We start from the raw sequence: 22,408 nt of genomic DNA, 5'->3' as shown, positions 1-22,408 counted from the left end.
AAAAATAGTCACAAAAAAAATACAATCTAAAAAAACTGAAATTTAAAATTTAAATTTTAAATTTCTGTTTCAGATTTAATATATTTAATTATTAATATATTATAATTTAAATACATATCTAAAAATCAAATTATTCAAAATTTAAAATTTTGATTTTAAAATTATAAAATAAACCTTAAACTATCAAATTATTAATTAAACTCGTATAAAACACTCAAAGAAGCAGAGAAGTCACGTTTGCGCCATGTCGAAAATCCAAAGGCGCACATGGAAAACTCAGAGGTGCACATCGAGAAGTCATCCTCCGCTGTCGTTCATCCGTGCCACCTTCCTCTTCCGCGCTCATCCTCAACGCTGCCTTCCTCCTTTTCGGCGCTCATTTACAACGCTGTCTTTTTAATGTTTAAATTTAAATTTTAGATTTATGATTTTGGGTGTGTTTTAAAAAAATTTTCTGTATAACTTCATAATTTTAGATGTGTTACAATTATTTTTTAATGTTTAAATTTAGATTTTAGATTCATGATTTTGGATGTGTTTCAAAAATATTTTCTGTATAACTTCATAATTTTAGATGTGTTACAATTATTTTTCAATGTTTAAATTTAGATTTTAGATTTATGATTTTATATTTTCTGTATAACTTCATAATTTTAGATGTGTTACAATTATTTTTTAATGTTTAAATTTTAATTTTAGATTTATGATTTTGGATGTGTTTTAAAAATATTTTTTGTATAACTTAATATTTTAGATGTGTTACAATTGAAAAAGAAACTACAATTGAAAATATTTTAGTTTATGTATATAATTATATTCGACCATTCATAATTGTATTATTAACATTTATATTGTATTATTAAAGTTGACTGATTTTAGATGTATTTTAAAAATATTTTGTATAAAATATCATACTATCAGATGTGTTATAATAAAAAAATAACAACACAATTTTAAATTAATTGTTGATTATAATAATTTTGAAAACTAATAAGTATCGAAAAAAATTTAACTGATAATTTAAATAATAAATATTATATTCATTTGATCGAATAAAAAAATCAAGAATAAGAAATTTAAAAAACTGTATCTGTTACGTGAAGTTACGAAAGTAAAGCAAAATCACGGTAACCACCAATGAAGTGGATGGATTTTAAAATTTAAATTTAAATTAAAATCTAATTATAGATATGTATCTACAAAATAGGAACATGTTACACTAAAAAATAATGAAATATTATTTAAATCTGATTAAAGGCTGATTAGTATTGTACAACTAGCATTTCCCATTTTTTAATTAGGTTCATTTTTTTTTTTACCAAAGATAGGAGACTCGAACCCGCAACCTCTTAATTGAGTATAGAGAGATTATGCCATTTGAGCTATTACTCATTGCCTAATTAGGTTCCTTTTGAATCTAACTAAACAATAACTATTTATCATGATATGCTATATAACTTATGTTTTGTATCAATTCGATTTTACAAAACTGTCAGTGTAATATCTGAAAAGTTTCAGGTGCAAGTGTTATGTAATACCATATTTAACATGGGACTATGTCAACTATATTTAAACCTTTTCGTTATAATTATTTCAAATATAAGAATGATTCAATCAATAGTAATCTTATGTGGCCTTCTTAAGATGGTGAAAACAAAACAAAACCCTGTTCATATAACAATTTGATCCAGAGTTTTAGTTTGTCTATATATGCTGTGTGTTTAATTAAGAGATATTTAGAATGAAAATAGGTTTAAATCCTAGAAGAGATTGTGACTATTTCTAAGGAATTTTTCAACCTAATAGTTGTTCCATGAGGCAGCATATAGTTTAAGTTTTTCAAAGAGTTAGCAAACTAAAGCAGGAATGGATGCTAATAATAACAGGAGAACAATTAAGATTTAAGTTTTACTAGGTTGCATTATTGCATATATACTTGTTAGTTGATATAATTGGTATCAATCTGATGACTTAGATATTGGGGTGCAGCTCAAGCTCAAGGTAAACACGCTAAAGTTTGCACATATAACAAAAAGTTCCAAACGATGTTATAGAAATCGAGATAATCACTACATTTACTCTCTCACATTATAGATTGCCTAATTATACGATATGCTCAGTGTATTAGTTGTTACCTTTAGGGATAGTTGGTCTCGTCCTGTTCAATTCAAATCACATTGATTTCTTTATTCCTGTAGAATTCAAATAACATTGATTTCTTTATTCCTGTTCAAGAGAAATCTTAGAGAAATCTTAGACTTGACAATAACATAAAAGCAATTATATCATGCATCGTATTATGCAATTTAGATTGACATGGTGCAAATTATATTGGTTAGGAAGAACTTGAAGCCGAATTAGTTCCCTGTTTCATATTATTAACAAACCAATGATGTTTTCTAAATTTAAAACAAAATAATATTCTCTTCAGATTAGAGGAGATGTGATCTTATTATTATCATTATTATTATTGATTTAGTCACTATAACTCAGCTGCTACAAGTTATAATTTGAACTTTGAAGATTAGGTAAAAAAAACGTTAGAGTTTTCATGACTCATAAATTACCAACACATAACTTAGTCGTTATATCTATAATTCGGCCGTTACAATCTGATCCATTCTATATGACTCAATGATCTTTAAAAAATTGCGTACAGCGGAGCTTGAGCCGTCGACGGCAAAAATATAAAAGAAGAGAGAGGGAGAGCAAGCAGCGATCTTCATAAAAAAAAGAATGAAAAAATAAGCGTGTAGAGCGCAATAAAATTGATCTTTAGAGGGGCGTATGGCGCAATAACAGTGGTCTTCAGAGGGCGCGTAGAGCACAATATGAGAGGGCGCGTAGAGCACAATATGAGAGGGCGCGTAGAGCGCGATAAGAATGAGAGCGCATAGAGCGCGATAAGAGTGCAGATGGAACTGTTAAAAGTTAAAAGTTAAAACAGATGCTAATTGAATTTGCTGAAACAGAATGCAGACTGAAACAGAATGCAAACGAAACGCTCCAAAGAATGTGCAGATGAAACTGCCGGAAGAAGGCGACTATTCCATGAATGATAGTTGTTTTCTGTTAGAACAGATGTAACCAAGACTGATGTTGGATTTTTATTTGGATAGATGTAATAGAGATTGGTTGCTGAGCTAAATTGAAAGATTGATTATTCATTGTGGGATAAGAACAACTAAAAATAAGATAAGATAAGAACAACTAAAGATAAGATAAAGAAAAGATAAGATAATAAAGACTAAAATTATAATTGAATTTATGTATTCTGTTGAGTTAAATTTATAGGCCATGAGACTTTGTTGTCATAGACTAAGGTGAAAGAGTAGTTTAATATCCAATATTGTTATAATTGATGAGGCACATAATTTAGCTGATTCACTCATGACTCATGAGCATGTATGACTCAAAAATTACTTTATCACAGGTATGCTCGTCAATTTTGATCTCTCACTTGTCCATCTACTTCTCTCCGTCTAATATATTCAAATTTCAAGATGGATTTAACTTAAAAATTATTTAACTATTTATCTTCTATTTTTTCAAAAAGGAATTTTAAATAATTTATTTTTTATTTTATTGTTAATTTATTTCTTAATTAATTATTTACTTAATTATTTAATTTTCATAATATCTTATTACAATTATATTCCATCAATTTTACTATAATCAAGTGATCATCAAAGATTTTATCTTTGAATTAAATAAAGACAATATCAACTTGATCAAATTGTTAAAGTATATAAAATATACTTTTTCAATAAAGAAAGATTTGTTTTTTATTATTTAGTGTATTTGATAAGTTGTAATGATAACAATAAAAATATCAACAAAATAATTTAAAAATATTATAATTTTTTAAAAAGATTTTTATTTTGAAAAAATCCTAAAGTAATAAATAAGAGATATTTTATGTTATTGTATTTAAATATAATTATACATTAAAAATATTTTTATATGATATTTAAATATTAAATTATTTTAAATTTTTTAAAAAAATATTTAAAAAATCTTTTCTAGTAGTGGGGGAAACTCTTCAACAGTTTCAACCTATAAAAGACACAAGGGAACTTTTTATGCGGCCACATTATCCCTCCAAATTGTTTTCCGAATTGGTTGATGCTAGTAATCCTAAAATCCAACTCATGGAACGCATGAATAGTCCGCTTCACGACGATGATAATGATGATGAGAGGAAGGGGGAGGTCGTCACAACCACCGGGATGCCTGCCCTCATGGACGAGCTCATAGAGGAAATCCTGCTGAGGATTCCGGCGAGTTCTCTTGTGCGATTAAGGAACAGCGTCTGCGGTTCATGGAGAACCCTAATTTCCAGTTCCCAATTTGCCAAGGACCACCTTCGACGTTCAATGGCGGTGGATCCAGCCTTGACCCACCCGCGTATTGCCTATTATAGCTCAAGCTACTCATACCCCATCATCGGAATTTTCTCCGCCCGATCTGTGTTCGAGAACCCTCCCCGTGAACCGACTAAAGTAGTTGCCTACGAGGGACGACACTGCTGTAGCATCATTGGCTCTTGTAATGGATTGCTGTGCTTGCACGACGATAAGCTTGAGGATCGTGCCATGCTGTGGAACCCCTGCACTGGATTCACATCTCAGCCGCTTAAAATTGGTGGTGTCTTCAACTATTGTGGATTCGGTTATGATCATGTGAACGACAAGTATAAGCTTTTCGGGGTTGTGATTAAGAAATCACGTGAATCTGTCACCAGAATTTTCACATTCGGCCCAAAATCTAAATGGAGAACAATTCAGGATTTCCCATATAGACTACATGACCCCGATAACAAGGCTTCTGTGGTGGGTCGGGCAGGGCGTTTTGTAAGTGGCACTGGCACCCTTAATTGGCTTCTTCACAGCGGTCATGATAGTTTTGTGGCAGTTCTTTCCCTTGACTTGGTGAAAGAGACTTATAGTCAGTTTTCCGCTCCCAGTAGGGATTCAGATGATGATCACAGTGTGTTTCCCCGATTGGATATCTTGGGGGATTGTCTTGCTGTTTGTTGTGAGACTAAGAAAACTCATTGGACTCTCTGGTTGATGAAGGAGTATGGAGTTCCTCAATCTTGGACTAAGTTGGCAATAATCCGCAACCACCCGCCACTCATTAATTCTGGTTTAAATGATGTATTACGGCCTATGTACATGTTGAAAAGTGATGTTCTACTAGCGAAATCTCCTAGTGGCATCTTAATTTTATGTAACGTAAAGGATGGCAGCACATATGTTCCTAATATTGACAGCTCCAGTGATGGCATGACCAAACATCCTCCTTTGTATCGGGGTTCAGGCTCAAGGATCTTTCATGTCTATCATGAAAGCTTAGTTTCACCCTCTCACTTTGGTCTTCCAAGTTGCTCATCTGAAATGCGATTATTTAAGCCAAACCTATAATCTCTTAAGGACAGTGTGCATTTTGGCTACCTTTTGGTTAAGGATATCCTACCGTCTCTTGAATCCATAACTTCATTATCATTAATGTGGTGCTTTTTTTTTTTTTAATAATGTTTCGTTAATCAAGTTCAACTAAATTGGTCTATCATAGAGTGCGTTTAGGAAATTTGTTGGAAGGGAAGAAGCACGTTTAGAATTCTTAAAAGCTTCAATTTTTTATTTGGTAATTTTTTTTTTCATGAACAGAGAAGTGATTTTACTACCAAAACCATGTTTACAAGAGTTAACTATTTTTAGTTTTTGCATTTTCTTAACGGGTTTTTAGCCATGGATACTAAACATTTATTTACCTTTTACCAACTTTATCCTTAATATATGTTATTATATTATTTATAGAATTCTTGATATTTCTATTTATATTCTATTTTTCTATTATTTATTATTTTTATTTTTTTTGTCAAATATTTGTTTAATATTATACATTTTTATAATTGTGATTTTTGTGTATTATGTTTGTTATTATCTTTTTATGATATGGTTTATTGATTCTATTAGGTAAAGTAAATTAAACAAAAAATTAACTGTAAATAATAATAATAGTAAAAAATTATAGTATACTAAAAAAGAGTACTAAAAATACTAAAAATATACTATATAAAAAACATCATCAAAAACTTTTAGATTTGTTTCAATTACTACAAAGTAAATATTTAATTTTTTTTATTATTTTTAGTACTCTCTTTTATAATTACAATTCTCGTATACTATGTTTTATTGTAATTTTTTTATAATATAAATTATGATTCCATTAAAAAAATAAATTAAATAAAAAATTAATCATATATAATAAGATTATGATTTTTTTTTATATTTTTTATTTTATTTAAAAATATATTTTATCTATTTTTATATGTTATTTTTATTTTAGTAAGCAAATATTAATTTTATTATAAAATTAGCTAATAAGATCTATTTAAATATCTAAAATTAAAATGATAGGATAATATAAAAAAATGATTTAAGTTGATGTCCATTTTAGTAATTTTTTTTATTTAAAAGTGATTTTGAATAGTATAAGTCAAACAACATTTATTTTATTATAATCCATTTTGATACAAAAATTGTCAAATATAAATCACTTTAACACAAACTTACTTTTTATCAAAATTAAGTTTGCAAAATCAATTTTATACAAACTCCCGTTTATAAACTGTAATTCAAACACACACATAATAAAATTTAGTTACATCTAACATTATTCTAAGTCTTATTATTTAATTTAATTGAACTTAATTCATAAAAAGACTTTGATGTGTAATATTACTCTTTTATTTATAGACTGTGTTTTCGATTTAATATTTTTTAATTAGGTTCCTTTTTTTTTTTTATCAAAGATATGAGACTCAAACCCGCAACCTCTTAATTGAGTATGGGAGATTATGCCATTTGAGCTATTACTCATTGGCTAATTAGGTTCCTTTTGAATCTAACTAAACAATAACTATTTATCATGATATGCTATATAACTTATGTTTTGTATCAATTCGATTTTACAAAACTGTCAGTGTAATATCTGAAAAGTTTCAGGTGCAAGTGTTATGTAATACCATATTTAACATGGGACTATGTCAACTATATTTAAACCTTTTCGTTATAATTATTTCAAATATAAGAATGATTCAATCAATAGTAATCTTATGTGGCCTTCTTAAGATGGTGAAAACAAAACAAAACCCTGTTCATATAACAATTTGATCGAGAGTTTTAGTTTGTCTATATATGCTGTGTGTTTAATTAAGAGATATTTAGAATGAAAATAGGTTTAAATCCTAGAAGAGATTGTGACTATTTCTAAGGAATTTTTCAACCTAATAGTTGTTCCATGAGGCAGCATATAGTTTAAGTTTTTCAAAGAGTTAGCAAACTAAAGCAGGAATGGATGCTAATAATAACAGGAGAACAATTAAGATTTAAGTTTTACTAGGTTGCATTATTGCATATATACTTGTTAGTTGATATAATTGGTATCAATCTGATGACTTAGATATTGGGGTGCAGCTCAAGCTCAAGGTAAACACGCTAAAGTTTGCACATATAACAAAAAGTTCCAAACGATGTTATAGAAATCGAGATAATCACTACATTTACTCTCTCACATTATAGATTGCCTAATTATACGATATGCTCAGTGTATTAGTTGTTACCTTTAGGGATAGTTGGTCTCGTCCTGTTCAATTCAAATCACATTGATTTCTTTATTCCTGTAGAATTCAAATAACATTGATTTCTTTATTCCTGTTCAAGAGAAATCTTAGAGAAATCTTAGACTTGACAATAACATAAAAGCAATTATATCATGCATCGTATTATGCAATTTAGATTGACATGGTGCAAATTATATTGGTTAGGAAGAACTTGAAGCCGAATTAGTTCCCTGTTTCATATTATTAACAAACCAATGATGTTTTCTAAATTTAAAACAAAATAATATTCTCTTCAGATTAGAGGAGATGTGATCTTATTATTATCATTATTATTATTGATTTAGTCACTATAACTCAGCTGCTACAAGTTATAATTTGAACTTTGAAGATTAGGTAAAAAGAACGTTAGAGTTTTCATGACTCATAAATTACCAACACATAACTTAGTCGTTATATCTATAATTCGGCCGTTACAATCTGATCCATTCTATATGACTCAATGATCTTTAAAAAATTGCGTACAGCGGAGCTTGAGCCGTCGACGGCAAAAATATAAAAGAAGAGAGAGGGAGAGCAAGCAGCGATCTTCATAAAAAAAAGAATGAAAAAATAAGCGTGTAGAGCGCAATAAAATTGATCTTTAGAGGGGCGTATGGCGCAATAACAGTGGTCTTCAGAGGGCGCGTAGAGCACAATATGAGAGGGCGCGTAGAGCACAATATGAGAGGGCGCGTAGAGCGCGATAAGAATGAGAGCGCATAGAGCGCGATAAGAGTGCAGATGGAACTGTTAAAAGTTAAAAGTTAAAACAGATGCTAATTGAATTTGCTGAAACAGAATGCAGACTGAAACAGAATGCAAACGAAACGCTCCAAAGAATGTGCAGATGAAACTGCCGGAAGAAGGCGACTATTCCATGAATGATAGTTGTTTTCTGTTAGAACAGATGTAACCAAGACTGATGTTGGATTTTTATTTGGATAGATGTAATAGAGATTGGTTGCTGAGCTAAATTGAAAGATTGATTATTCATTGTGGGATAAGAACAACTAAAAATAAGATAAGATAAGAACAACTAAAGATAAGATAAAGAAAAGATAAGATAATAAAGACTAAAATTATAATTGAATTTATGTATTCTGTTGAGTTAAATTTATAGGCCATGAGACTTTGTTGTCATAGACTAAGGTGAAAGAGTAGTTTAATATCCAATATTGTTATAATTGATGAGGCACATAATTTAGCTGATTCACTCATGACTCATGAGCATGTATGACTCAAAAATTACTTTATCACAGGTATGCTCGTCAATTTTGATCTCTCACTTGTCCATCTACTTCTCTCCGTCTAATATATTCAAATTTCAAGATGGATTTAACTTAAAAATTATTTAACTATTTATCTTCTATTTTTTCAAAAAGGAATTTTAAATAATTTATTTTTTATTTTATTGTTAATTTATTTCTTAATTAATTATTTACTTAATTATTTAATTTTCATAATATCTTATTACAATTATATTCCATCAATTTTACTATAATCAAGTGATCATCAAAGATTTTATCTTTGAATTAAATAAAGACAATATCAACTTGATCAAATTGTTAAAGTATATAAAATATACTTTTTCAATAAAGAAAGATTTGTTTTTTATTATTTAGTGTATTTGATAAGTTGTAATGATAACAATAAAAATATCAACAAAATAATTTAAAAATATTATAATTTTTTAAAAAGATTTTTATTTTGAAAAAATCCTAAAGTAATAAATAAGAGATATTTTATGTTATTGTATTTAAATATAATTATACATTAAAAATATTTTTATATGATATTTAAATATTAAATTATTTTAAATTTTTTAAAAAAATATTTAAAAAATCTTTTCTAGTAGTGGGGGAAACTCTTCAACAGTTTCAACCTATAAAAGACACAAGGGAACTTTTTATGCGGCCACATTATCCCTCCAAATTGTTTTCCGAATTGGTTGATGCTAGTAATCCTAAAATCCAACTCATGGAACGCATGAATAGTCCGCTTCACGACGATGATAATGATGATGAGAGGAAGGGGGAGGTCGTCACAACCACCGGGATGCCTGCCCTCATGGACGAGCTCATAGAGGAAATCCTGCTGAGGATTCCGGCGAGTTCTCTTGTGCGATTAAGGAACAGCGTCTGCGGTTCATGGAGAACCCTAATTTCCAGTTCCCAATTTGCCAAGGACCACCTTCGACGTTCAATGGCGGTGGATCCAGCCTTGACCCACCCGCGTATTGCCTATTATAGCTCAAGCTACTCATACCCCATCATCGGAATTTTCTCCGCCCGATCTGTGTTCGAGAACCCTCCCCGTGAACCGACTAAAGTAGTTGCCTACGAGGGACGACACTGCTGTAGCATCATTGGCTCTTGTAATGGATTGCTGTGCTTGCACGACGATAAGCTTGAGGATCGTGCCATGCTGTGGAACCCCTGCACTGGATTCACATCTCAGCCGCTTAAAATTGGTGGTGTCTTCAACTATTGTGGATTCGGTTATGATCATGTGAACGACAAGTATAAGCTTTTCGGGGTTGTGATTAAGAAATCACGTGAATCTGTCACCAGAATTTTCACATTCGGCCCAAAATCTAAATGGAGAACAATTCAGGATTTCCCATATAGACTACATGACCCCGATAACAAGGCTTCTGTGGTGGGTCGGGCAGGGCGTTTTGTAAGTGGCACTGGCACCCTTAATTGGCTTCTTCACAGCGGTCATGATAGTTTTGTGGCAGTTCTTTCCCTTGACTTGGTGAAAGAGACTTATAGTCAGTTTTCCGCTCCCAGTAGGGATTCAGATGATGATCACAGTGTGTTTCCCCGATTGGATATCTTGGGGGATTGTCTTGCTGTTTGTTGTGAGACTAAGAAAACTCATTGGACTCTCTGGTTGATGAAGGAGTATGGAGTTCCTCAATCTTGGACTAAGTTGGCAATAATCCGCAACCACCCGCCACTCATTAATTCTGGTTTAAATGATGTATTACGGCCTATGTACATGTTGAAAAGTGATGTTCTACTAGCGAAATCTCCTAGTGGCATCTTAATTTTATGTAACGTAAAGGATGGCAGCACATATGTTCCTAATATTGACAGCTCCAGTGATGGCATGACCAAACATCCTCCTTTGTATCGGGGTTCAGGCTCAAGGATCTTTCATGTCTATCATGAAAGCTTAGTTTCACCCTCTCACTTTGGTCTTCCAAGTTGCTCATCTGAAATGCGATTATTTAAGCCAAACCTATAATCTCTTAAGGACAGTGTGCATTTTGGCTACCTTTTGGTTAAGGATATCCTACCGTCTCTTGAATCCATAACTTCATTATCATTAATGTGGTGCTTTTTTTTTTTTTTAATAATGTTTCGTTAATCAAGTTCAACTAAATTGGTCTATCATAGAGTGCGTTTAGGAAATTTGTTGGAAGGGAAGAAGCACGTTTAGAATTCTTAAAAGCTTCAATTTTTTATTTGGTAATTTTTTTTTTCATGAACAGAGAAGTGATTTTACTACCAAAACCATGTTTACAAGAGTTAACTATTTTTAGTTTTTGCATTTTCTTAACGGGTTTTTAGCCATGGATACTAAACATTTATTTACCTTTTACCAACTTTATCCTTAATATATGTTATTATATTATTTATAGAATTCTTGATATTTCTATTTATATTCTATTTTTCTATTATTTATTATTTTTATTTTTTTTGTCAAATATTTGTTTAATATTATACATTTTTATAATTGTGATTTTTGTGTATTATGTTTGTTATTATCTTTTTATGATATGGTTTATTGATTCTATTAGGTAAAGTAAATTAAACAAAAAATTAACTGTAAATAATAATAATAGTAAAAAATTATAGTATACTAAAAAAGAGTACTAAAAATACTAAAAATATACTATATAAAAAACATCATCAAAAACTTTTAGATTTGTTTCAATTACTACAAAGTAAATATTTAATTTTTTTTATTATTTTTAGTACTCTCTTTTATAATTACAATTCTCGTATACTATGTTTTATTGTAATTTTTTTATAATATAAATTATGATTCCATTAAAAAAATAAATTAAATAAAAAATTAATCATATATAATAAGATTATGATTTTTTTTTATATTTTTTATTTTATTTAAAAATATATTTTATCTATTTTTATATGTTATTTTTATTTTAGTAAGCAAATATTAATTTTATTATAAAATTAGCTAATAAGATCTATTTAAATATCTAAAATTAAAATGATAGGATAATATAAAAAAATGATTTAAGTTGATGTCCATTTTAGTAATTTTTTTTATTTAAAAGTGATTTTGAATAGTATAAGTCAAACAACATTTATTTTATTATAATCCATTTTGATACAAAAATTGTCAAATATAAATCACTTTAACACAAACTTACTTTTTATCAAAATTAAGTTTGCAAAATCAATTTTATACAAACTCCCGTTTATAAACTGTAATTCAAACACACACATAATAAAATTTAGTTACATCTAACATTATTCTAAGTCTTATTATTTAATTTAATTGAACTTAATTCATAAAAAGACTTTGATGTGTAATATTACTCTTTTATTTATAGACTGTGTTTTCGATTTAATATTTTTTAATTAGGTTCCTTTTTTTTTTTTATCAAAGATATGAGACTCAAACCCGCAACCTCTTAATTGAGTATGGGAGATTATGCCATTTGAGCTATTACTCATTGGCTAATTAGGTTCCTTTTGAATCTAACTAAACAATAACTATTTATCATGATATGCTATATAACTTATGTTTTGTATCAATTCGATTTTACAAAACTGTCAGTGTAATATCTGAAAAGTTTCAGGTGCAAGTGTTATGTAATACCATATTTAACATGGGACTATGTCAACTATATTTAAACCTTTTCGTTATAATTATTTCAAATATAAGAATGATTCAATCAATAGTAATCTTATGTGGCCTTCTTAAGATGGTGAAAACAAAACAAAACCCTGTTCATATAACAATTTGATCGAGAGTTTTAGTTTGTCTATATATGCTGTGTGTTTAATTAAGAGATATTTAGAATGAAAATAGGTTTAAATCCTAGAAGAGATTGTGACTATTTCTAAGGAATTTTTCAACCTAATAGTTGTTCCATGAGGCAGCATATAGTTTAAGTTTTTCAAAGAGTTAGCAAACTAAAGCAGGAATGGATGCTAATAATAACAGGAGAACAATTAAGATTTAAGTTTTACTAGGTTGCATTATTGCATATATACTTGTTAGTTGATATAATTGGTATCAATCTGATGACTTAGATATTGGGGTGCAGCTCAAGCTCAAGGTAAACACGCTAAAGTTTGCACATATAACAAAAAGTTCCAAACGATGTTATAGAAATCGAGATAATCACTACATTTACTCTCTCACATTATAGATTGCCTAATTATACGATATGCTCAGTGTATTAGTTGTTACCTTTAGGGATAGTTGGTCTCGTCCTGTTCAATTCAAATCACATTGATTTCTTTATTCCTGTAGAATTCAAATAACATTGATTTCTTTATTCCTGTTCAAGAGAAATCTTAGAGAAATCTTAGACTTGACAATAACATAAAAGCAATTATATCATGCATCATATTATGCAATTTAGATTGACATGGTGCAAATTATATTGGTTAGGAAGAACTTGAAGCCGAATTAGTTCCCTGTTTCATATTATTAACAAACCAATGATGTTTTCTAAATTTAGAACAAAATAATATTCTCTTCAGATTAGAGGAGATGATGATCTTATTATTATCATTATTATTATTGATTTAGTCACTATAACTCAGCGGCTACATTATAATTTGAACTTTGAAGATTAGGTAAAAAGAACGTTAGAGTTTTCATGACTCATAAATTACCAACACATAACTTAGTCGTTATATCTATAATTCGGCCGTTACAATCTGGTCCATTCTATATGACTCAGCGATCTTTAAAAAATTGCGTACAGCGGAGCTTGAGCCGTCGACCGCAAAAATATAAAAGAAGAGGGAGAGAGAGCAAGCAGCGATCTTCATAAAAAAAAAGAATGAAAAAATAAGCGCGTAGAGCGCAATAAAATTAATCTTTAGAGGGGCGTATGGTGCAATATCAGTGGTCTTCAGAGGGTGCATAGAGCGCAATAAGAGAGGGCGCGTAGAGCGCAATATGAAAGGGCGCGTAGAGCGTGATAAGAATGAGGGCGCATAGAGCGCGATAAGAGTGCAGATGGAACTGCTAAAACAGATGCAGATTGCTGAAACAGAATGCAGATATGACTGCTGAAACAGAATGCAAACGAAACGTTCGGAAGAATGTGCAGATGAATGATAGTTGTTTTCTGTTAGAACAGATGTAACCAAGACTGATGTTGGATTTTTATTTGGATAGATGTAATAGAGATTGGTTGCTGAGCTAAATTAAAAGATTGATTATTCATTGTGAGATAAGAACAACTAAAGATAAGATAAGATAAGAACAACTAAAGATAAAATAAGATAAAATAAGAACAACTAAAAATAAGATAAAGAAAAGATAAGATAATAAAGACTAAAATTGTAATTGAATTTATGTATTCTGTTGAGTTGAATTTATAGGCCATAAAACTTTGTTGTCATAGACTAAAGTGAAAGAGTAGTTTAATATCCAATATTGTTATAATTGATGAGGCACATAATTTAGCTGATTCACTCATGACTCATGAGCATGTATGACTCAAAAATTACTTTATCACAGGTATGCTCGTCAATTTTGATCTCTCACTTGTCCATCTACTTCTCTCCGTCTAATATATTCAAATTTCAAGATGAATTTAACTTAAAAATTATTTAACTATTTATCTTCTTTTTTTTTCAAAAAGGAATTTTAAATAATTTATTTTTTATTTTATTGTTAATTTATTTCTTAATTAATTATTTACTTAATTATTTAATTTTCATAATATCTTATTACAATTATATTCCATCAATTTTACTATAATCAAGTGATCATCAAAGATTTTATCTTTGAATTAAATAAAGACAATATCAACTTTGATCAAATTGTTAAAGTATATAAAATATATTTTTTCAATAAAGAAATATTTGTTTTTTTATTATTTAGTGTATTTGATAAGTTGTAATGATAACAATAAAAATATTAACAAAATAATTTAAAAATATTATAATTTTTTTAAAAGATTTTTATTTTGAAAATATCCTAAAGTAATAAATAAAAGATATTTTATGTTATTGTATTTAAATATAATTATACATTAAAAATATTTTTATATGATATTTAAATATTAAATTATTTTAAATTTTTTTAAAAAATATTTAAAAAATCTTTTCTAGTAGTGGGGGAAACTCTTCAACAGTTTCAACCTATAAAAGACACAAGGGAACTTTTTATGCGGCCACATTATCCCTCCAAATTGTTTTCCGAATTGGTTGATGCTAGTAATCCTAAAATCCAACTCATGGAACGCATGAATAGTCCGCTTCACGACGATGATAATGATGATGAGAGGAAGGGGGAGGTCGTCACAACCACCGGGATGCCTGCCCTCATGGACGAGCTCATAGAGGAAATCCTGCTGAGGATTCCGGCGAGTTCTCTTGTGCGATTAAGGAACAGCGTCTGCGGTTCATGGAGAACCCTAATTTCCAGTTCCCAATTTGCCAAGGACCACCTTCGACGTTCAATGGCGGTGGATCCAGCCTTGACCTACCCGCGTGTTGCCTATTATAGCTCAAGCTACTCATACCCCACAATCGGAACTTTCTCCGTCCGATCTGTGTTCGAGAACCCTCCCCGTGAACCCACTAAAGTAGTTCCCTACGAGGGACGACGCTGCCGTAGCATCATTGGCTCTTGTAATGGATTGTTGTGCTTGCACGACGATGAGCTTGAGGATCGTGCCATGCTGTGGAACCCCTGCACTGGATTCACATCTCAGCCGCTTAAAATTGGTGGTGTCTTCAACTATTGTGGATTCGGTTATGATCATGTGAACGACAAGTATAAGCTTTTCGGGATTGTGATTAAGAAATCACGTGAATCTGTCACCAGAATTTTCACATTCGGCCCAAAATCTAAATGGAGAACAATTCAGGATTTCCCATATAGACTACGTGACCCCAGTAACAAGGCTTCTGTGGTGGGTCGGACAGGGCGTTTTGTAAGTGGCACTGGCACTCTTAATTGGCTTCTTCGCGGCCGTCGTAGTAGTTTTGTGGCAGTTCTTTCCCTTGACTTGGTGAAAGAGACTTATAGTCAGTTTTCCGCTCCCAGTAGGGATTCAGATGATGATCACTGTATGTTTCCCCGATTGGATATCTTAGGGGGTTGTCTTGCTGTTTGTTGTGAGACTAAGAAAACTCATTGGACTCTCTGGTTGATGAAGGAGTATGGAGTTCCTCAATCTTGGACTAAGTTGGCAATAATCCCCCACCACCCGCTACTCATTAATTCTCGTTTAAATTATGTACTACGGCCTATGTACATGTTGAAAAATGATGTTCTACTGGCGAAATCTCCAAGTGGCAAGTTAGTTTTATGTAACATAAATGATGGCAGCATATATTTTCCTAACATTGACAGCTCCAGTGATGGCATGACCAAACATCGTCCTTTATCTCGGGGTGTAGGCTCAAGGATCTTTCACATCTATCATGAAAGTTTAGTTTCACCCTCGCACTTTGGTCTTCCAAGTTGCTCATCTGAAATGCGGTTATTTAAGCCAACCCTATAATCTCTTGAGGATAGTTTGCATTTTGGCTACCTCTTGGGGAAGAGTATCCTACACAATCTCTTGAATCCATAACTTCATTATCATTAATGTGGTGCTTTTTTTTTTTTTTTGAATAATGTTTCATTAATCAAGTTTAACTAAGTTGGTCTAAGATAATAAAATTTAGTTATATCTAACATTATTTCAAGTCTTGTTATTTAACTTGATTGGACTTGATTCATAAAAAAAAATTTGATGTGTAACATTATTCTTTTATTTATAGACTGTATCTTCGATTTAATATTTTTTAATGTAAGTTGAGTCATAGATTACTAATTATACGCTAGTTGGCATTTGGTTTGTTATCCCTAATGCCTCGGCAAATTAGTTATTCAATTTCTGTTATTATGTACATATATATACAATAGCTATTAGGGTATTTTTTTTTAACTTTTCCTTTGAGAATTCATTCAGCCCCTTTTTGAATATTGGTTCTCTGTTTACTTCCCTTCTTTTCTCTCTCTGCAAACCATCTCTCTTTTCACCTCCTTCCCTTTATCCATTCTTTCTTTCTTTCTTTCTTTGTTCTCAGACTCATCTTACAGTATTTGATGAGAGTGAAGCCTCTCTTTCACCAATTATCACATGGTGCGGTGAGCGTGGAGGAGAGGTAAATCTCTGATCGACGAGACTGAAGACAGAAGGCTTGGGATTTGACGCTGCAGCAGATTCATCGATTCTCACTTGTGTAATGGCTGATAATCAAGGAACAAGTTCTAATCCATTGGATGCTCAGTCAATCGCAACTTTCTTGAGCCAAATATCAACATTTCAAGCTCAAATGGCAAAGAACAATGTCAATCCAATGCAAGATCCGTCTAGCCCCTACTACATTCATCCAAGCGAAAATCCGGGTAATCCTTTAATCTCAATTACTCTCAATGCTAGCAATTATGGTTCGTGGAGTAGAGCAATGTTATTAGCTTTGAAAGGAAAGAACAAATTGAAGTTTGTAGATGGATCTCTTACAAAACCAAATGAGGATGATACACTATTTGAAGCTTGGGAAAGGTGCAATACATATGTAGTATCTTGGATCAATTTGTCATTGAGTCCTGAAATATCAGCAAGCGTGGTTTGGAATAACATTGCTTCGGACCTTTGGAAAGATTTGAAACATCGATATTATCAGGGAGACAAGTACAGAGTGGCTGAACTTCAGGAAGAATTATTCTCTATGAAGCAAGGCGATTTAAATGTAACTGCGTATTACACCAAATTAAAATCAATTTGGGAAGATCTAAACAATTTTAGACCGATACCTAATTGCAAAGGATGTGAATTTTCATGCTCATGTGGATTGGATGTGATACGACAATATAGGCGTGAAGACTATACAACTCGGTTTCTTCGGGGTCTAAATGATCAATACTCCACTGTGAGGTCGCAGTTGATGCTTATGAACCCAATCCCTGATATAAATTCTGCCTTCTCAATGTTGACTCAGCAGGAAAGACAATTTAGTGATACTCATGAGTCAAAAGTTTTCTTCAATAAGACTAATTCCGGACTTCAGCTTAGTGATGAGAGGAATCGAGGCAGAGGCAGAGGAAGAGGCAGGTTTCAGGCTGGGGGAAGAAGCAGAGGAAACCGAATACAGTGCACATTCTGTGATAAAACAGGACACACAGTGGATACATGCTATAAGAAGCATGGCTTGCCCCCTCATCTTAGGCAGAGGCAAGTTAGCAGCATCAATTACACGGCTGCTGAACTACCAACTGAGAAGAAAAGTGATGAATTCAGTCAGAGCAATCTAAGCAATTACCAAAAGGAAGCTAGTGATTCACCAAAATTAGATCTAACTTCTCACCAAAAGGAAGCTATTATCAAACTTCTCAATGGACAAGAGGCTCATGTGCAACCCCAAATTGCAAATCAGGCACAACGTTCCGCAAACACCACTTCGATGGGTCAAGGTAAAGGTATCATTTTAAAATACAGCACAAATATTTCATCCTTTGTTGCTGCAAAATCTTCCCTTTGGGTCATAGACACTGGGGCAACTGATCACGTGACATTTGATTTAAATGATTTTGAGTCATATATTCAAACCAGCCCCATAATTGTTAGAATGCCTGATGGGAGCCAAACGGTTAGTAGCACCATTGGTACCATTAGGTTCTCTAATCAATTATACATCACAAATGTACTTTTTATTCCAAATTTTGACTTCAAACTGATTTCTGTGTCTAAAATAACTAATGGATTGAAGTGCCAAATGCTTATAAATGATCAAATTTGTGAGATCCAGGACCAAGCTACTTTGAAGAGGATTGGAGTAGCTAAATGTGCGGATGGACTCTATACTATGGATAGTCAAGCTGTTGTTGGCATTAACAAGCATGTAAATCACTTCATTCATGATTCAAGCACTTCACCACACATTTATGCAGATGCTGTCACTTTGGACAGCAACTATGTGACTACACACACAGCAAATCATGTAACTGCACTCTGGCATTCACGCTTAGGACATGTTCCACGGTATAGACTAGAAATCATGCACAAAATTTATCCTTTAATTGATTGTAATGAGAACATAGATCCTTGCAACTCTTGTCATTTGGCAAAACAAAAAAGATTACCTTTCTCTTATAGCTTGACTGAATCTGTGAATTGTTTTGATTTGTTGCATGTGGATATTTGGGGCCCTATTTCCACCCCGTCTTTGCAAGGAGAAAAATATTTTTTAACGTTAGTTGATGACAAAAGTAGATATACTTGGGTTCATTGTATGAAAACAAAATCTGAGGCCTCTGAAATTTTAAAGAATTTTGTCAAATTTGTGCAAACTCAATTTAACAAAACCATAAAATGCTTCAGGTCAGATAATGGACCTGAATTTGCTTTGAAAACCTTTTATGCATCTCAAGGAATTTTGCATCAAACTTCTTGTGTTGAAACCCCACAACAAAACGGGATAGTGGAAAGAAAACACCAACATATTTTAGGCATTGCTCGAGCATTATTATTTCACTCATCGATACCTAAATGTTTTTGGAATTTTGCTATTCGACATGCAGTGTACTTAATAAACATTCAGCCTAGTCAATTTCTCAAAAATAAAGTTCCATTCGAAATTCTTTTTGATACACTACCAACTTTGTCAAATTTAAGAGTTTTTGGTTGCTTATCTTATGCATCAACCCTCACTAATGGGAGATCAAAGTTGGATCCAAGAGCTCGAAAGTGCATATTCTTGGGCTTTAAAGATGGTGCCAAAGGATTTACTCTTTTTGATTTGAATTCTAGAAATATTTTTATTTCAAGAAATGTTGTCTTTTATGAGGATTGCTTTCCATATTCTGTGATTTCTAATCATTCTCATGGACATGACCAACCTCAATTTGCATCCAACTTGCATCAAAACACCTTTGACCCCTTTATTGATGACACTACCAACTTGTGGAACCCTTTGCTGTCCAATCCTGCACACACTACATCTCCAAACATTACAAGTGGGGACAACCATCTCCCGAGTCCCATTTCATCACATGCATCACAAACTACTCATGCATCATTAACACCTCAGCCAGCGCACAACTCTTCATTACATACACCAACACCCCCAATTGAAGTAAGACAATCTTCAAGAATAAAGAAAATGCCAACGTACCTTAAGGACTACCATTGTAAGATACATACCACAACATCTACTATCAATTCTCTTTGCAGGTACCCGATATCACAATATATATCTTATGATGCACTTAGTCCCAAACACAAGTCTTTTTCTTTGGCTGTTGCTACAACTGTTGTGCCTAGCAATTATGAGGAAGCAATTGTTCATCCTTGCTGGAGAGAAGCCATTCATAGTGAACTGGAGGCTTTGAAGCAAAATCAAACTTGGTGCATTACAAAACTCCCTGCTGGTAAGAAACCTATAGGTTGCAAGTGGGTGTTTCGGGTCAAACTTCACCCCGACGGTTCCGTTGAACGCTACAAGGCCAGGCTTGTAGCAAAAGGGTTTACCCAAATAGAAGGGGTTGATTTTATAGACACGTTCAGTCCAGTGGTTCGCATGACAACCTTGAGAATTGTATTGGCCTTAGCTGCGGCCAAGCAGTGGCACATCAAGCAGTTAGACGTTAACACCGCTTTCCTTCACGGCGATTTGAATGAGGAAGTATACATGAAACTTCCTCCTGGGCTCGATTATCTGGCTGTAAGATCAGATTCAGTTTGTAAACTTCAAAAATCTCTTTATGGCTTGAGACAAGCAAGTCGACAATGGAACTTAAAGTTGACTGAAACTCTCACCACTGCGGGCTTCACCAAATCTGAATCAGATCACTCTTTATATACGAAAATCACTTCTCAGGGGGTTACTATCATTATGGTTTATGTTGATGACCTGGTTTTGACTGGTGACGACTTGGATGAAATTGAGAGAATCAAAAAGTTACTTGATCTGCGGTTTAAAATTAAAGATTTGGGTGATTTAAAGTATTTCTTAGGAATGGAAGTGGCCAGATCCTCCAAAGGAATTCACATCTGTCAGAGAAAATATGCACTTGACATCCTCAAAGATTTTGGGTACTTAGATTGCAAACCTGTTAGCACGCCTATGGATTACACTTGTGCTTCCAAATTGTCACGAGATAGTGGCACTGCTCTAGCTGATCGCACTCCTTACCGGCAGCTCGTTGGAAGACTATTATACCTAACCAATACACGGCCAGACATTGCCTATGCTATGGGGCGACTTAGTCAGTTCATTGATTGCCCAACTGATGAGCACATGCGGGCAGCTTTTCGTGTGTTAAAATACTTAAAAGGATGCCCATCCGTTGGTGTTTTCTTTTCAGCAGACAATGACCTCAAGCTCACTGGTTTTGCCGATGCCGATTGGGCAACATGTGCAGATACTCGAAAGTCTATCACTGGCCACTGCTTCTATCTTGGGAGTTCCTTAATTAGTTGGAAGAGTAAGAAACAAAGCACCGTCGCTAGATCCTCATCCGAGGCAGAATATCGAGCCTTGGCATTGGCTACTTGCCAAGCTCAATGGCTGTCTTTCATCATGCATGACCTTGGATTGCCCCTAACGGAGCCGATTACTCTCTTTTGTGACAATTGATCCGCCATTCACATTGCCACTAATCCTATTTTTCATGAACGCACAAAGCATATCGAGGTGGATTGCCACACCGCTCGGAATCAGCACCTTTCTGGCCTCACTCACTTGATGCCAGTCTCCTCGTCCAATCAGCTTGCAGATTTTCTGACAAAGGCTTTGGCACCAGGTCCTTTTGCGATTAACCTTTCCAAACTAGGCCTTCTAAACATTCACAGTCCTAGTTTGCGGGAGGGTGTAAGTTGAGTCATAGATTACTAATTATACGCTAGTTGGCATTTGGTTTGTTATCCCTAATGCCTCGGCAAATTAGTTATTCAATTTCTGTTATTATGTACATATATATACAATAGCTATTAGGGTATTTTTTTTTAACTTTTCCTTTGAGAATTCATTCAGCCCCTTTTTGAATATTGGTTCTCTGTTTACTTCCCTTCTTTTCTCTCTCTGCAAACCATCTCTCTTTTCACCTCCTTCCCTTTATCCATTCTTTCTTTCTTTCTTTCTTTGTTCTCAGACTCATCTTACAGTATTTGATGAGAGTGAAGCCTCTCTTTCACCAATTATCACATTTAATTAGATTCTTTTTGAAATTAACTAAACGATATAAATATGAATACCAATCGTCCTTTACTTTGTTAGAATATGTATTTATCATGATATGCTATATAATTTATGTTTTGTATCAATTCGATTTTACAAAACTGCCAGTGTAATATCTGAAAAGGTTCAGGTACAAGTGTTATGTAACACCATATTTAACGCGGGAATATGTCAACTATATTGATATTATTTATCAAATAAACCTTTTCGTTATAATTAATTCAAATATAAGAACGATACCATCAATAGTAATCTTATGTGGCCTTCTTAAGATGGT

At 32.5% G+C, this 22,408-nt stretch overlaps 4 protein-coding genes across 4 annotated transcripts; all 4 read left to right on the top strand.

The window, feature by feature from the left end:
- The first annotated feature begins 4,151 nt into the window (after positions 1-4,151).
- LOC148543548 (F-box/kelch-repeat protein At3g23880-like) lies at positions 4,152-5,426 on the top strand. The gene has a single exon (XM_088500294.1). It carries the CDS (start codon positions 4,152-4,154, stop codon positions 5,424-5,426), a length of 1,275 nt encoding a protein of 424 aa, XP_088356420.1.
- A 4,220-nt stretch (positions 5,427-9,646) lies between these two features.
- LOC107614854 (F-box/kelch-repeat protein At3g23880-like) lies at positions 9,647-10,921 on the top strand. Its single transcript, XM_016316982.2, has one exon. The coding sequence runs from the start codon at positions 9,647-9,649 to the stop codon at positions 10,919-10,921; it is 1,275 nt and encodes a 424-aa protein (XP_016172468.2).
- A 4,213-nt stretch (positions 10,922-15,134) lies between these two features.
- Positions 15,135-16,409, top strand: LOC110267093 (F-box/kelch-repeat protein At3g23880-like). Its single transcript, XM_021112235.2, has one exon. It carries the CDS (start codon positions 15,135-15,137, stop codon positions 16,407-16,409), a length of 1,275 nt encoding a protein of 424 aa, XP_020967894.2.
- A 730-nt stretch (positions 16,410-17,139) lies between these two features.
- LOC148543547 (uncharacterized) lies at positions 17,140-18,737 on the top strand. Its single transcript, XM_088498149.1, has 2 exons — positions 17,140-18,367; positions 18,703-18,737. Exons 1-2 carry the CDS (start codon positions 17,140-17,142, stop codon positions 18,735-18,737), a joined length of 1,263 nt encoding a protein of 420 aa, XP_088354275.1.
- The last annotated feature ends 3,671 nt before the right edge of the window (positions 18,738-22,408 follow it).

Source organism: Arachis ipaensis, chromosome B9 (assembly GCF_059453495.1).
Source record: "Arachis ipaensis isolate K30076 ecotype BB chromosome B9, ASM5945349v1, whole genome shotgun sequence".
Lineage (NCBI taxonomy): Eukaryota > Viridiplantae > Streptophyta > Magnoliopsida > Fabales > Fabaceae > Arachis > Arachis ipaensis.
The sequence above is the reverse complement of the archived record's forward strand: the minus strand, read 5'-3'. Positions and strand labels throughout refer to the sequence as shown.

Coding starts and splice junctions, on each gene's coding strand:
- LOC148543548 (XM_088500294.1), top strand. CDS start 4,152: ATGGAACGCATGAATAGTCCGCTTCACGACGATGATAATGATGATGAG.
- LOC107614854 (XM_016316982.2), top strand. CDS start 9,647: ATGGAACGCATGAATAGTCCGCTTCACGACGATGATAATGATGATGAG.
- LOC110267093 (XM_021112235.2), top strand. CDS start 15,135: ATGGAACGCATGAATAGTCCGCTTCACGACGATGATAATGATGATGAG.
- LOC148543547 (XM_088498149.1), top strand. CDS start 17,140: ATGGCTGATAATCAAGGAACAAGTTCTAATCCATTGGATGCTCAGTCA. Junction 18,368..18,702: donor CACCACTTCGATGGGTCAAG/GTAAAGGTATCA, acceptor TGTGAGATCCAG/GACCAAGCTACTTTGAAGAG.